Here is a 12,780-nt window from a genome sequence, read left to right as displayed (position 1 = left end):
TATAGACACGGGGTCTATTCCTATCCCAATTTGCACTTCCAAGAATTTGCAGCACTTTATCAGTCACCTCGTGTTTACAATATTTATATGGTGCACCTTACCCAGTCTACTTTTACAATCTCTCGGTTTTAATCCATGCTTTTATTAGTTCTTGTTTTTATTGGCTAATGTTTAAATTTTTTAATTGTGCATGTTTTTGTCTATTGCTGTGTTTTATACTGCTACTGTTTTTATTCGGGCTTGGCCCCATGTAAGCCGCCCTGAGTCCCCTTTGGGGAAATAGAGGCGGGGTATGAAAATAAAGTTATTATTATTATTATTATTATTATTATTATTATTATTATTATTATTATTACTCTTTTTCCCTATTCCATCAACATATATGGAATATGTTGGAAGTAGTCCTGTGCATGTATCAATCAACAGGTCTAGAAAATATCAATCTGGGAGACTGTCGGGGATGCTTTGAATGCGATTTCCTGCTTCTTGGCAGGGGGTTGGACTAGATGGCCCATGAGGTCTCTTCCAACTCTACTATTCTATGATTCTATGATTCTATGACTCTGAATGGGCAAGTGTTGTCTTTTATGGGCAGGAAACATACTTGCATATATTACTATGTATATAGGGCCCTTTCTAACACACTTGTGTAGCAAGGGTTATTATTATTTGAAGTAGCAGCTAGTTTGCAAAAGAGACATCATAAAAGCCTGCCCTTCCCTTGGAAATGTCTAATAACATTAGAAAAAAACTTGGGCCTATTCAATATCTACAATGTGCACCAGCTAACACTTCCAACAAATGTGTTTAGAGGAAAGTTTGTGTAATAAAAAGTTTATAATAACATGGTCAATAATAGGAGAGCCAACATAATGTTTTGGATTTGGCATGCAAGCCCCAGGTCAAACACGGCATTACCATGTAGCCACAGGCATGTACTGCTTCCCAAATTAGTCCCTCATCTGTGAAATGGAACTAATAGTGACCCGCTAGGTCAAATGACAAGGATTCCTGGGATTAACTAGACTGCTATTGAGCAGGGATTTGAGGCCAGAGGGGAAAAGTGATAGAAAAATAAGTTATATTTTCTGATGTTAGGATACTTTCCCCAGAAATTTGGTGTCCTGTCCAGCATTAGAATGCAAGGAGAAGGCAAACTTAAAATATCTCAACCTGTATTTTGGTCTGATCTGTTTGTACTTCTGGTTGGCAATTAGAGGCTTCCTAGGCACAATCGCTTCATGTTTGCGGTTGTTGGATGCCAAAAGAGTACCAAAACACACATAGGGATGAGGAAAGTGCAGCTTGAAAAGGCCTAATGATTTTTGAGGTGCAACCAAAGCTGTTCCATTTCAGTGGTATGTTCCTGTGGCTGTTACTCTCCACTTACGAATCACCCCCACCCCCCTCAAAAACGTGAGAACCCAAAATTAAAAGTCTATAGGTTGTTGTATGTTTTCCAGGCTGTATGGCCATGTTCCAGAAGTATTCTCTCCTGACATTTTGCCCACATCTATGGCAGGCATCCTCAGAGGTTGTGAAGTATGGAGAAACTAAGCAAGGAAGGTTTATATATATCTGTGGAAAGTCCAGGGTGAGACAAGAACTCTTGTCAGTTGGAGGCCAGTGTGAATGTTGTAGTTAATCACCTAAATTAGTATTGAATAGCTTCATCTCCTGGCTTCTTCCTGCCTGGGGGCATCCTTTGTTTAGAGTCGTTAGCTGCCCCTGGTTGATTCATGAGAGTTCTTCTCTCACCCTGGACTTTCCACAGATATATATAAACCTTCCTTGCTTAGTTTCTCCATATCTCACAACCTCTGAGGATGCCTGCCATAGATGTGGGTGAAACGTCAGGAGAGAATACTTCTGGAACATGGCCATACAGCCCGGAAAACATACAACAACCCTGTGATCCCGGCCATGAAAACCTTTGACAACACATTAAAAGTCTATATTGGTAAGAGAAGAGAAACTGCAGGTGACATAGAGTTCATTATTTTCTAAAAAAGCAAGGCTTGCTGAGGCACCCTCAAAAAATACTGAGAGATGCCTACTTACAAGACCCACAACATAACCATCTGCCTTGAGAAGTTAACCCTTCTGGAAGAAGAGAAGTAGATATCAAAAGGCAAAGATAAGCAGCGAATGGAACTTTAGAAGGCAATGTTCACAATGTCTTTAAAAGACAGTACATAGATATGCAAGATCAACAGAGGGCCCTTCCAGACAGGCATTAATCCCGGGAGAAACTGGGTTACTTAAACCCAGTTCCTCCCGAGATTAAGGCCATACACCCACACCAAACCCCATTTTCCTGGTGGGATGGCTCCAAGTTTCCCATTTCCCCCTAAAACTTACCTGAAATCCTTACTCCACCCTCCACTTTGTGGTGCATCATTTTCGAGTCCCCTCAAGTAAGTTGGAAGTGGGGTGCTGGAGGGAAGCGGGTGCCATCCCACTCCTTCGGGCTCTTAGAAATCAAGGAATTGGAATTGCTCTGGAGGTTGACCCCCAGGACCATGGAAAGATCCAGATCTTACTTCAATGTCCTGATCCTTCCAGGTGTTTTATTAATCCAGAGCAAACCAGGAAATCCCAGTCTTCTCCAGATTAATTTGGTTTTACCTGAGGCGTCATTTAGATGCCTCAGGTAAAACCGAGCCAAGTCCCATGCTTTGGGCTTATCTGGAAGGGCCCTGAGCATGCTCAGGAATACACCTCAATTTCCCAGTGGCTACATAACATTTCCCCTGGTGGCACAGTGTGTTAAAGCGCTGAGCTGCTGAACTTGCAGACTGAAAGGTCCCAGGTTCAAATCCTGGGAGCAGAATGAGCGCCCGCTGTTAGCCCCAGCTCCTGCCAACCTAGCAGTTCGAAAACATGCAAATGTGAGTAGATCAATAGGTACTGCTCCGGTGGGAAGGTAACGGCGCTCCATGCAGTCATGCCACATGATCTTGGAGGTGACAACGCCGGCTCTTCAGCTTAGAAACGGAGATGAGCACCAACCCCCAGAGTTGGTCACGACAGGACTTAACGTCAGGGGAAAATCTTTACCTAACCTACATAACAAAACCAACCCAATACCTTGCATGGTAACAACATTTCTAAGAATCTGATCAGTTGTGTAAGCAGATGCTATGTTCACTTTTGATTCTGTCTTCTGGAAATGATAAGAATGAGTTATCAATGTAAACTAAAAGTGATTGCATTGCTTTTGAATGGTGTATCCCGCACCCCAATTCAATTGGTTTCTTATCTCAGTAGTGGCAGACCACTTAGCAAAAAGTAAACCATTAATCCAGGAGTGGAAATACCTAAGGGTTCAACAAACTCCCCTCTTTAAGCATTTTCTGTTTGTCTGGGTCGCTTGTCAACCTAATCGGCAGTCTCCTTGCATAAGTTTAGGGTGCCCGTCGCAGCATCTTCAGTTTATCATTAAACAATTATCCCACTAAAACTGCCCTGATTCAGTAAGAAGTGTGCTCAGTTGCAATTAGATTTGCTGAGACTACAAAAGAACCTTAAAACTATTCACCAAGACAAATTAGCACACTGGAAATCATGACTAATGGACAACTTCGTGCAGTTACTATATGCTCTCAGTGGAGGCTGGGTTTTTTTGTCACTGGAAAAAAGTTTCCTGCATGCTCAGTGCCCACAGTTGTATTACATTTGAAACAGTCATAATATTTTATGCACTTTGCTTATGTGGGTGGCTCATGCAAAAATAACAATAACTACAACAACAAACAAATAGAAACTGGGTAATTTTAGTAGTTAATCATTTCTTATGGAGGCCTCTAGCCTTCCCTGCCAGAGTGCTGATGCCTCATCAAACTATGAATCCCAGGATTACATAGGATCAAGCCATGGCAGTCAAAGCAGTGTTAAACAACATTCCTTTTATAGTGCAGATGCACCCAGAAACAATAATTCTAAATAGGAAAACATTGAAGTCCCCAAGGAGTGATGTCCCATATGTGTTCTTCACTCTAGGTATACAAAGCATACACATACACAAAAAATCATTTTTAAAAAGTAGTCCTGGTAATTTCTTGCAAAATAAAATATGGGGCGGCGGGGGGGGGGGGGGGTAGTAACACCTCAAAGACTAACTGTTGTCTATTTTAGCATGAGTTTTCTTGGGGATAAACTGACTTCTTCAGATGCCATACCAAGTGGTATTAAGGCTTCAGGTATGAAGGTCAGGTCTAAAGCTCAAGGCTTTACTTGAGACCTTAATCCCACTCAGTAATCCCTTTTTTATATCCACAAAAAAAAAATCCATGCTCAAATAAAAGCCAATGGTCTTAAAGGTGCTACTAAAATGCTTGGGGCAATCACTGCTTTCCAACAGGAGAAAATAGTGTGAGATGGTGACACACCATTTGTATAAAGATTGGTGATTCCTCTCCTCCCACAAACAGTGCAAAAACTGCAGTTAATGTGGACAAGCTACACAAGAGCTGGGAACCAATATCCAGTATCCCTTCTAGTCTTTACCCATCACAACTCAGGAAAATATCTTATATCTGGTTCAAAACGTTGACCAGAAAGAGTTGTTGTGTCAACCAGGGGCAGCTAACGACTCTGAACAAAGGATGCCCCCAGGCAGGAAGAAGCCAGGAGATGAAGCTATTCAATGCTAATTAAGGAGATCAATATTCACACTGGCCTCCAACTGACAAGAGTTCTTCTCTCACCCTGGACTTTCCACAGATATATATAAACCTTCCTCGCTTAGTTTCTCCATACCTCACAACCTCTGAGGATGCCTGCCATAGATGTGGGCGAAATGTCAGGAGAGAATGCTTCTGGAACATGGCCATACAGCTTGGAAAATACAGAACCACCCTGTGATTCTGGCCATGAAAGCCTTTGACTATATGTTGATCAGAAACACTGCAATGACAGGAGTTTGCTGGGTGATGAGGTGTTTTTGTGCATTCTGGGCCCTTTTAAGTGGGGTTTTCAGGCTAAAGTACTCCCCAAATCGTAACCTTTTTATAAAGAAATTTGATTTTTTGTAGGATCTGGCAGGTAGTTCCAAGGCTGTAAAACAGGGATCTGGGCCCATTTTAATAATAGAATTATAACAGCTCATAAAACATTTGTCAGGGATGATTGCAGTGGATCTGCTTTCCACACTGTAAGTTGAGTAATCAAAGCAGCACTGTGAATTCTGTCCTAATACAACACATTTGCTCTTCTGTTTAGTCACATGTATTGATTAGACTGTAAAGAGAGACACCAAGCACCCATTCCAGAGTACAACTGCTGGACAATACTACTCCTTGGTTAGTCAATAAAGGGAAGGTGATTCATGTACTGATTAAGGTGGGTTTGAAAGGTTCACTGCTTCCTTGAGAATCCCTATCCAGCTCTTCTTTGCCTTGTGGATGCTGCAAATCCAACTAGGTGGACTGATGTTTTCGTCATGTGTGGGAATGCATGTCAATGCTATACACAGCTTAGATCTAGGCTATCAGAAAGTGCCTATCTTTCCATATGAGCCGATTTTCCCCTCTGTCCTACCACCTTCAAAGGCTTGTGAGGTAAGGACATAGCAGAGAATCTTCTTGCTAGCTGTTCTAGGCTATGAAACAATACTCCAAGGGAGATTTAATAGTCACTCCTTTCACCTTCATGCAAAGCTCCTCTTCTTCTTCTCCCTTTTAAGTATCTGGAGAGAAAGATGTTGAATGGGGATGCTGCTTTTTATATGTAATATGAAGTTAATACCCCCCCAATATATATATATATAGTGTTTTGATTGGACTGGTTAACCTGTGCACCATACTATTTAGCTATTTTGAACTTCTATTATATATCATAATCTGGTTTAGGTTCAATATAGGGAGAAAAGTAGGGTAATAAATAAATAAAGCCCAGGCTATGGTGCAGGCTGATAAAGCAGTCAGCTGCAACAAATCACTCTGACCAAGAGGTCATGAGTTCGAGGCCAGCTCGGAGCTGCATTTGTCTCCGTCTTTGTTCTATGTTAAGGCATTGAATGTTTGCCTTATATGTGTGATGTGATCCGCCCTGAGTCCCCTTCGGGGTGAGAAGGGCGGAATATAAATACTGTAAATAATAAATAAATAAATAAATAAATAAAGCTATTCAACCAACTGAAAATGGGATGTTTCCCATCCTGGTCCCACAGTCATGCTCCAGTTACAGAGTAGGATACCAGGTATGTTTTAAATTCAAATCTTTATTTCTGCTGAGCCTTCCACTCTATCATGTTGAATATCTTTGTGAGTTTCAATGCTATTCTTGTTTTTAGGCACCTATGTAGATTTTTTTCTACATTTTTGTAAATACACAGATTTTCCTCCCTGTGCTTTCATTCTTTCATTTTCTGTGCAAAAAATAATAATGATCCCATAATAAATAAATTTAATAGAAAAAAGAATACCACCTGGATTTTTGCGTTATTGAATTTCCCAGTAAAGTCAACAAGTACAAATAGTGCTTGGAAACTGTGCAGAAACCACCACATTCTTATGGAACAGGGTGAAACTTTCTAATTTTTTGTTTACGTGTGTGAGCAAGCTGTAATGGACAACATGATTCCTGTATAATTCTGATGAAGATGCATCAGTGTTGGATCCAAGTTCTGTATGAACTTTAGGCAGAATTTTCTCTCATTAAGACTTCTTTTCCTGGGCATGTTCACTTTTCATCTTTTTTTATAACCAGTTGCCTATAGATGAACAGAGTCATCTGTCAGAGCAATAGCAAAAGGTGTGCAGAGACTACAGTTTATTGTTCTCATTCCTTAAAAAAGAACAAGAAACTGGTAGCAACAGCTAGGAGGGGACTCCAGGGACTGTGAGTTGGACACCATGGCTCAATGCTATGAGATTTGTAGGTTGGTGAGGGGCCAGTATTCTTGGCAAAGAAGACTAAGGACCTTGTAAAACTGCAGCTCCTATGATTCGATAGTATTGAGCCATGGCAAGTGGTTTCAAACTGCATTAATTCTACAGAGTTGAAGCACCCTGAGCTACAGAAATGGCAGGTGCCCAACCATGCTTATCTAGGATGCTGGCTCCATTTTGTGTATCTTTCTTTCTAGTGAACCACATCCTCCCCTCCCTGAAGAACTTTTGTCTGTATCTGTTGAAAAAGTCAATTAGAGAGACTCAACATTTCAGGATAATTTTTACAATATCAATGCAACAATACTGGGAACTCAATCTGTCAGATTGTTGCAGCAGCTCTACTTAAAAAAATAATCATACTTTCCTTACAGCAAAATAGAAAGTTCGTTAAAAGAGAAAGCAAGGAAGAATAATGTTGGTTGGATAATGATTATTTGAGGTACTGCGGATAGAGTAAGGTCCATATAGCATTACAGGGATCTCGGATGGCAAGAAGGATATGTAGCCACTGAAAATCCTACCCACATACTTTATAGCATCAAGGATCTTAGCGCACAAATCTCTTCAAGTCAAGGGCTTTCTTATACACAAGCAGCTTCATTAAAGCAGACTGTTCCATTCTTTAAATATTGGGAAATTTTCAGCATGTGCAATTCCTCTGAGAGTGGAGATCTTTGCCTAATCCACTATGTTGTACAATCCCAATATTAATGACCTCCTTGAGGGTATTAAATTTTGATGGCGGTTTGAATTTTAAGTGTTTTTCTCGATAATCATGAGACCCATGATTCCTTTTTAATGTGAAAACTGGAAGTCCTGGGGCTATTTTGACAGATGTACGAGATTAGCTGCTGGAATCCACCTACCTTTCTTTCTGATAATAAATGTTGGGCACAGAGTAAACAAACATCACATATAGTCAAAGCAACATATCTATTTAAACCTCCTAATCCACAAAATGTGGATGTTGCACATAATGACTGATATGAAGTCACCTAAATGAAACTTTGGATTTCATATGAGAAAAATGACTCACTAGAAGAGACACTGGTGGAAAAGGTGAGAGGCATTTGGAGAAAAGGGAGACTTGAAGGTCTCTCATTCAGAAGTCAAAGTTGATTTGCTGGACGTTAAAAACAACATAATGGAAACTCTCCTATCTGCTACCATCCATTTTTTTTTATTTTGAAGAGTATCTTGGAAAAGCTCAGCTTCTGTAACAGAGCTTGAAGTCATGTTAATACCTTTTCCTGGGTTTTAAACTCACCCTTGCACTTTGGCCAGCAATAAGCTGATCATCTTCAGTCTGAACACTCGTCCGGCTGCGAACATCATAATCTTCTTGCTCAAAGTCAGAATCATCTTCTAGCTCTTCGGGAGTCTGGGTTTTGAAAAGACAAAGGAAAGAAGAGGAGGCAAACTTACAAAAGGAACAGACAAATCCCACCAATAACGAAGTTCCCATTTCATCAACTACCTGCCCAGAGAACTCGGTTTCATCTTCATTTTAAATTAACTTGCCTGAAAAGGCAGGCAGGATCCCAAATTGAATTGTCTGGGGGGAAAAATGAAGGTGTACCAACCCAGTTCTTTTACAACTGGCATTCATCATCACCTTACTGTGATTTCTCTTAACTCGGTTAACGGAGTGAACATACATTTTGCAAACTCACACCCATAGAATGTGTTTTTACCCCTCTGGAATGTGATATTTCAAAATAATTGCATTTGGTCTTGGGAAAAAGGAAGACCAATAATATTATGGTACCAAAGTGATTGCAAAATCTTTCAAGAGATTAAGGAAGCATCTGAGGAAAAGGCACCTTCAGCTGGGAGCCGCAAAAAGCACCTACTCCTTCAACTGAAATTTAAATTGGACACATTCTTGAGGAGTAAGTTATTTATTTATTACTAAACGGGTCAAAAGCATTCGGTGACGGAACAAACTCTTCATGGTAAGGCTGCAGAAAAGACAGCGATATCAGAGATAACACCATGGGATGTAATATTAGACAAGGGAAAGAGGAAAATTGCAAGAATATATACATTTCTATTGGAATGGAGCACTGAGAAGGAACAAATAAAGGAGTGCATGACAAATTGGACAAGAGATCTAGGGAGAACTATATTATTAGAGGAATGGGAACTTTTATGGGGGAAAATTAAATTACACATATGCCTATGAATTGAAAGAAAATTGGTGGAAAATGTTCTATCGGTGGCACCTGACCCCAAAAAGGATATCAAAATTTACCAAAGGCAAGAAGATTAAATGCTGGAAATGTGGAAGAGGTGAAGGATAGTACCTACACATGTGGTGGTCTTGTGAGAAGGTAAAACCGTACTGGAGGGAAATCCATGATAAATGTTAAAAAATCTTAAAGATAAAAATACCACTACTCCCAGAATTCTTTCTATTGGGCATGACGAATAAACAATGGGGAAAGAATGAAAACAAAATCTTTACACACTTAACAACAGCTGCCAGATTAGTTCTTGTAAGATTATGGAAACAGAAATTAATACCAAAAGTGGAAGAATGGATAAAAAGAATATGGGATATAATAAATATGGACTACCTAATGTTCTTGCTATCAATAAGCCAAAAAAAAAGAAAAAAGGATAGATTGGACACCGGTAAAGGACTGGATGAAGAAAGAAAAAGTTAGAATATTGTTATAAAGTCCTTAACACGATGGAGAAGTGTCAGCTTCTTAATCATATGTTTTATATTTTTATATTGTTTTAATTGTTTTATTGGATTTTCATTGCTGTTTTAATTATGTGCAGGCATTGAATTGTTGCCAATTTGTACGCCGCCCTGAGTCCCTTCAGGTGAGAAGGGCGGGATATAAATGTTGTAAATAAATAAATAAATAAATAGCTGTCGACACAAAAAATGAATGATACAATCAACATAAATAATACAAATAGTTATGACAACTTTATAGAGAAGAATGGAAGTCAAGAATCGACAAGGACTCCTTTTATGTGGCTTTCACTGCTAATAGCTAGAGGTTCCATTGCCCCTTAATATTCTTCATCTGTCCTTGGTGAACTTTCATTCTGTGTCTGCATGTCAGAAACTTCTGATACTTTTAGAAACTGACAGGGAGGGACCAGATCCAAACTTTAGTGTTCTGTGCTCACTTTCATAAAGGAATTGGCTGAATGCTAAAAGGAGTTTGCCATCAGTAGATCATAGGGTGCTACACGGTCAGTGCAGGATGACAGATTGTTTCACGTTATCGAAGGAAATGAGCCATGCCAATTGCTATGATGGTGGGCATCCAGGTCACTGGCTTGTCTGACCTGGATAAAATTCTACAGAAAATGAAACAGAACTGGAATTTCATGAGCAGCCATGCTTGAGTTTTTAAAGAGTGAGGAGGGGAAAAGACGCCCTCCTTTCCCACAGTATATGGGTAGTTGTTCTTTAAACCTGGGCTTCTGCGCTGGCTACATGATTCTATCACCCAACATGACAGTAGGATGCCAGGCTTTGGGTGCATCTACACTGTAAATACAGTTTGATACCACTTTAATTGCCATGGCTCAATGCTTTGGAGTCTTGGGAACTGTAGCTTTACAAGGTCTTTAGCCTTCTCTTCCAAAGAGTGGTGCTGCTTCACCAGATATTCCCATAGCATTGAGTTATGGCAATTAAAGTGGTGTAAAACTGCATTTATAGTGTAGATGCTCCCTAAGAGGCTGGCATCCATACTTCTAACCTCTTAGGGTGCATCCACACTATTCATTCCATAGTGTAGATTGAAAGGCAAGAGGCCACTATAACCAGAAATGTAATCTAATAATATAAACTATAAGACAGTATTTCCCATATGTGCACATATGCATATATAGGAAATGTCAGAGCGTGCGGTTTGGATAACACACATGCAGCGGAAGATCAACGAAGAATCACTGGCACCAATAAAGAGGCTGAAGCCTGTTTGGCTTTCTACAAAAGATTTACTAACAAACGGAAAAACTCTCAAGACGATATATACAGACAGAGTGCAGAGAGGCAGAGAGCAGAGGGCAGAGAGATAACACAGGGAGGTATTTATAACCACCTCTGCTGTCTGATGCAATACACAGTTAACTCTTTACACACTCGCATAGTGGACAGCAGACAGTGCATGATGCAATCTCCAGCTCACATTGCATCACTATAACTCAATTACATTTAAACAACTCTATATACAATCATTCCCACTTCAACAGGAAATACTGTCTTACAGTTTATATTATTAGATTACATTTCTGGTTATAGTGGCCTCTTGCATTTGCATTTTGGGAAAATCCTTCTCTGTATAGTGTAGATGCACCCATAAGCCTATGAGGTTTATAGGAAAAGAAAGACAGATCAGAGGACCTCTTGATTCTGATCTCAGTCTTCTGGCTCCCACATAGATGAGAACCTTTAGCCAATAAAATAGTTTGGTCTTTCATCTCTCCTAAATCCTTAACGTTGACCTTATACACTGCTATTCAATCCAGTTTCAGAATGCAGACTGAACTGAATTACCGGTATATGGCCGCGTAAACTCATACAATCCAGTTTAATGCAGTTCACTGGATTATATAGCAGTCGAGAAAGTGGTGATGGGAAATGAGATAGAAAACATTTGGAACAGGACTGATGGCAACGGTCATCCAAAACATCTGGGGGTGAAAACTTCCATGTCTCTATACACAAGTTATAATAAACAAGGTGATATTATGAATGTTGTAATACTATCCACTATCACTCATTTCCCCTGTTGCTGTGATTTTAGTTGTTTGGTTGAAGCAGGAATATCAAATGGACTGTATTCTTTTTGCTGCTAACAGTTGGCGTTCCTACTGTCTGCACAAGATTGAGGAGAAGATAGGAAAGGAGACCCAGTACTCCTTTGAATCTTGCAATCCTTTGGTCTTCAGTAGCCACTCAGTGGGCCCTCAAAGCAGATAGCACAGCTTGTCTCTATACGGGAAGTGAACAATGAATGTATTACAGATAAGAGAGCTATGTTCCCCCATCCCCTTGTTAGAATAAGGTTACCTTGACTGTTTTCTTCTAATGTGTGCTGCAGAACTCCTGCTGATTTCATGTGGGAGTTAAAGGCAGAACAGCAAGAAGAGCAAAGCAAAGGCTTGCATTGGGGAAAAGGGATGTTTGTCCTCCAGTGGACTATGAAAACAACACAAAGCTATCTCACTAATCAAATCCCCCTTTCCCTTGGAAGAGAGCTTTCTGGAATCTATTTTTACCCCTAACATCCTGTGGCTGTATATCATTTGACACAGGTGCAAACACACAAAGGAAGACACCAGTAGCAAACGCTTTTGCCATATTCTATCTGCGATGATGCGTCTCTCCCTTTGAGATAGAGGTCATCTCCACCTTTGGGACCCAGAAAAGATCTTGGGGAATGCAGGGAAGGGAGACTGTGACAGGCACAAAAGCAGAGATCTCTGATATCGCCCTCTCTCTCTCTCTCTCTCTCTCTCTCTCTCTCTCTCTCTCTCTCTCTCTCTCTCTCTCTCTCTCTCTCTCGTTCCTTCCCTGGTATTATCATGATCCCAGGTTCAAGATGTGAGAAAGGCATGTTTTTCCTGCTCTAGGTTGCTAAGAATTGCTCATACAAGCACTTTTTTGTTGCCTAGCTTTAGGCCTATTTAGGTTTTGGGGATGATTGGATGCTGGTATTTTGAGAGCAAGCACCACTTCAGGCTTCCGTTGTCAAAGTTTCTCCACAGCTCTCAAGAATCAATATGCATTTGGGTTAACCACTCAGACAGTAATACTTCAGAACGCTCTTCCTGTTGTGTACTAATTAAGAAAAGGTGTAGCAGTGGGATAGTCATATGAGCAGACTTTTGATAGGATTGCACACTA

General features: G+C 40.3%; 1 protein-coding gene across 8 annotated transcripts in view; it reads right to left on the bottom strand.

Annotated features, from left to right (window-relative positions):
* The window catches only part of ctnna2 (catenin alpha 2), a 701,347-nt gene that overhangs the window by 50,217 nt on the left and 638,350 nt on the right, over positions 1–12,780 (bottom strand). For all 8 annotated transcript variants that reach the window (XM_062981834.1, XM_062981832.1, XM_062981833.1 and 5 more), the window contains one exon: positions 8,164–8,277. In XM_062981834.1, the coding sequence (XP_062837904.1) occupies positions 8,164–8,277 (114 nt within the window). The remainder of the gene's footprint in view (positions 1–8,163; positions 8,278–12,780) is intronic.

Source organism: Anolis carolinensis, chromosome 5, assembly GCF_035594765.1.
Source record: "Anolis carolinensis isolate JA03-04 chromosome 5, rAnoCar3.1.pri, whole genome shotgun sequence".
NCBI lineage: Eukaryota > Metazoa > Chordata > Lepidosauria > Squamata > Dactyloidae > Anolis > Anolis carolinensis.
This window is presented reverse-complemented; position numbering and strand designations above follow the sequence as displayed.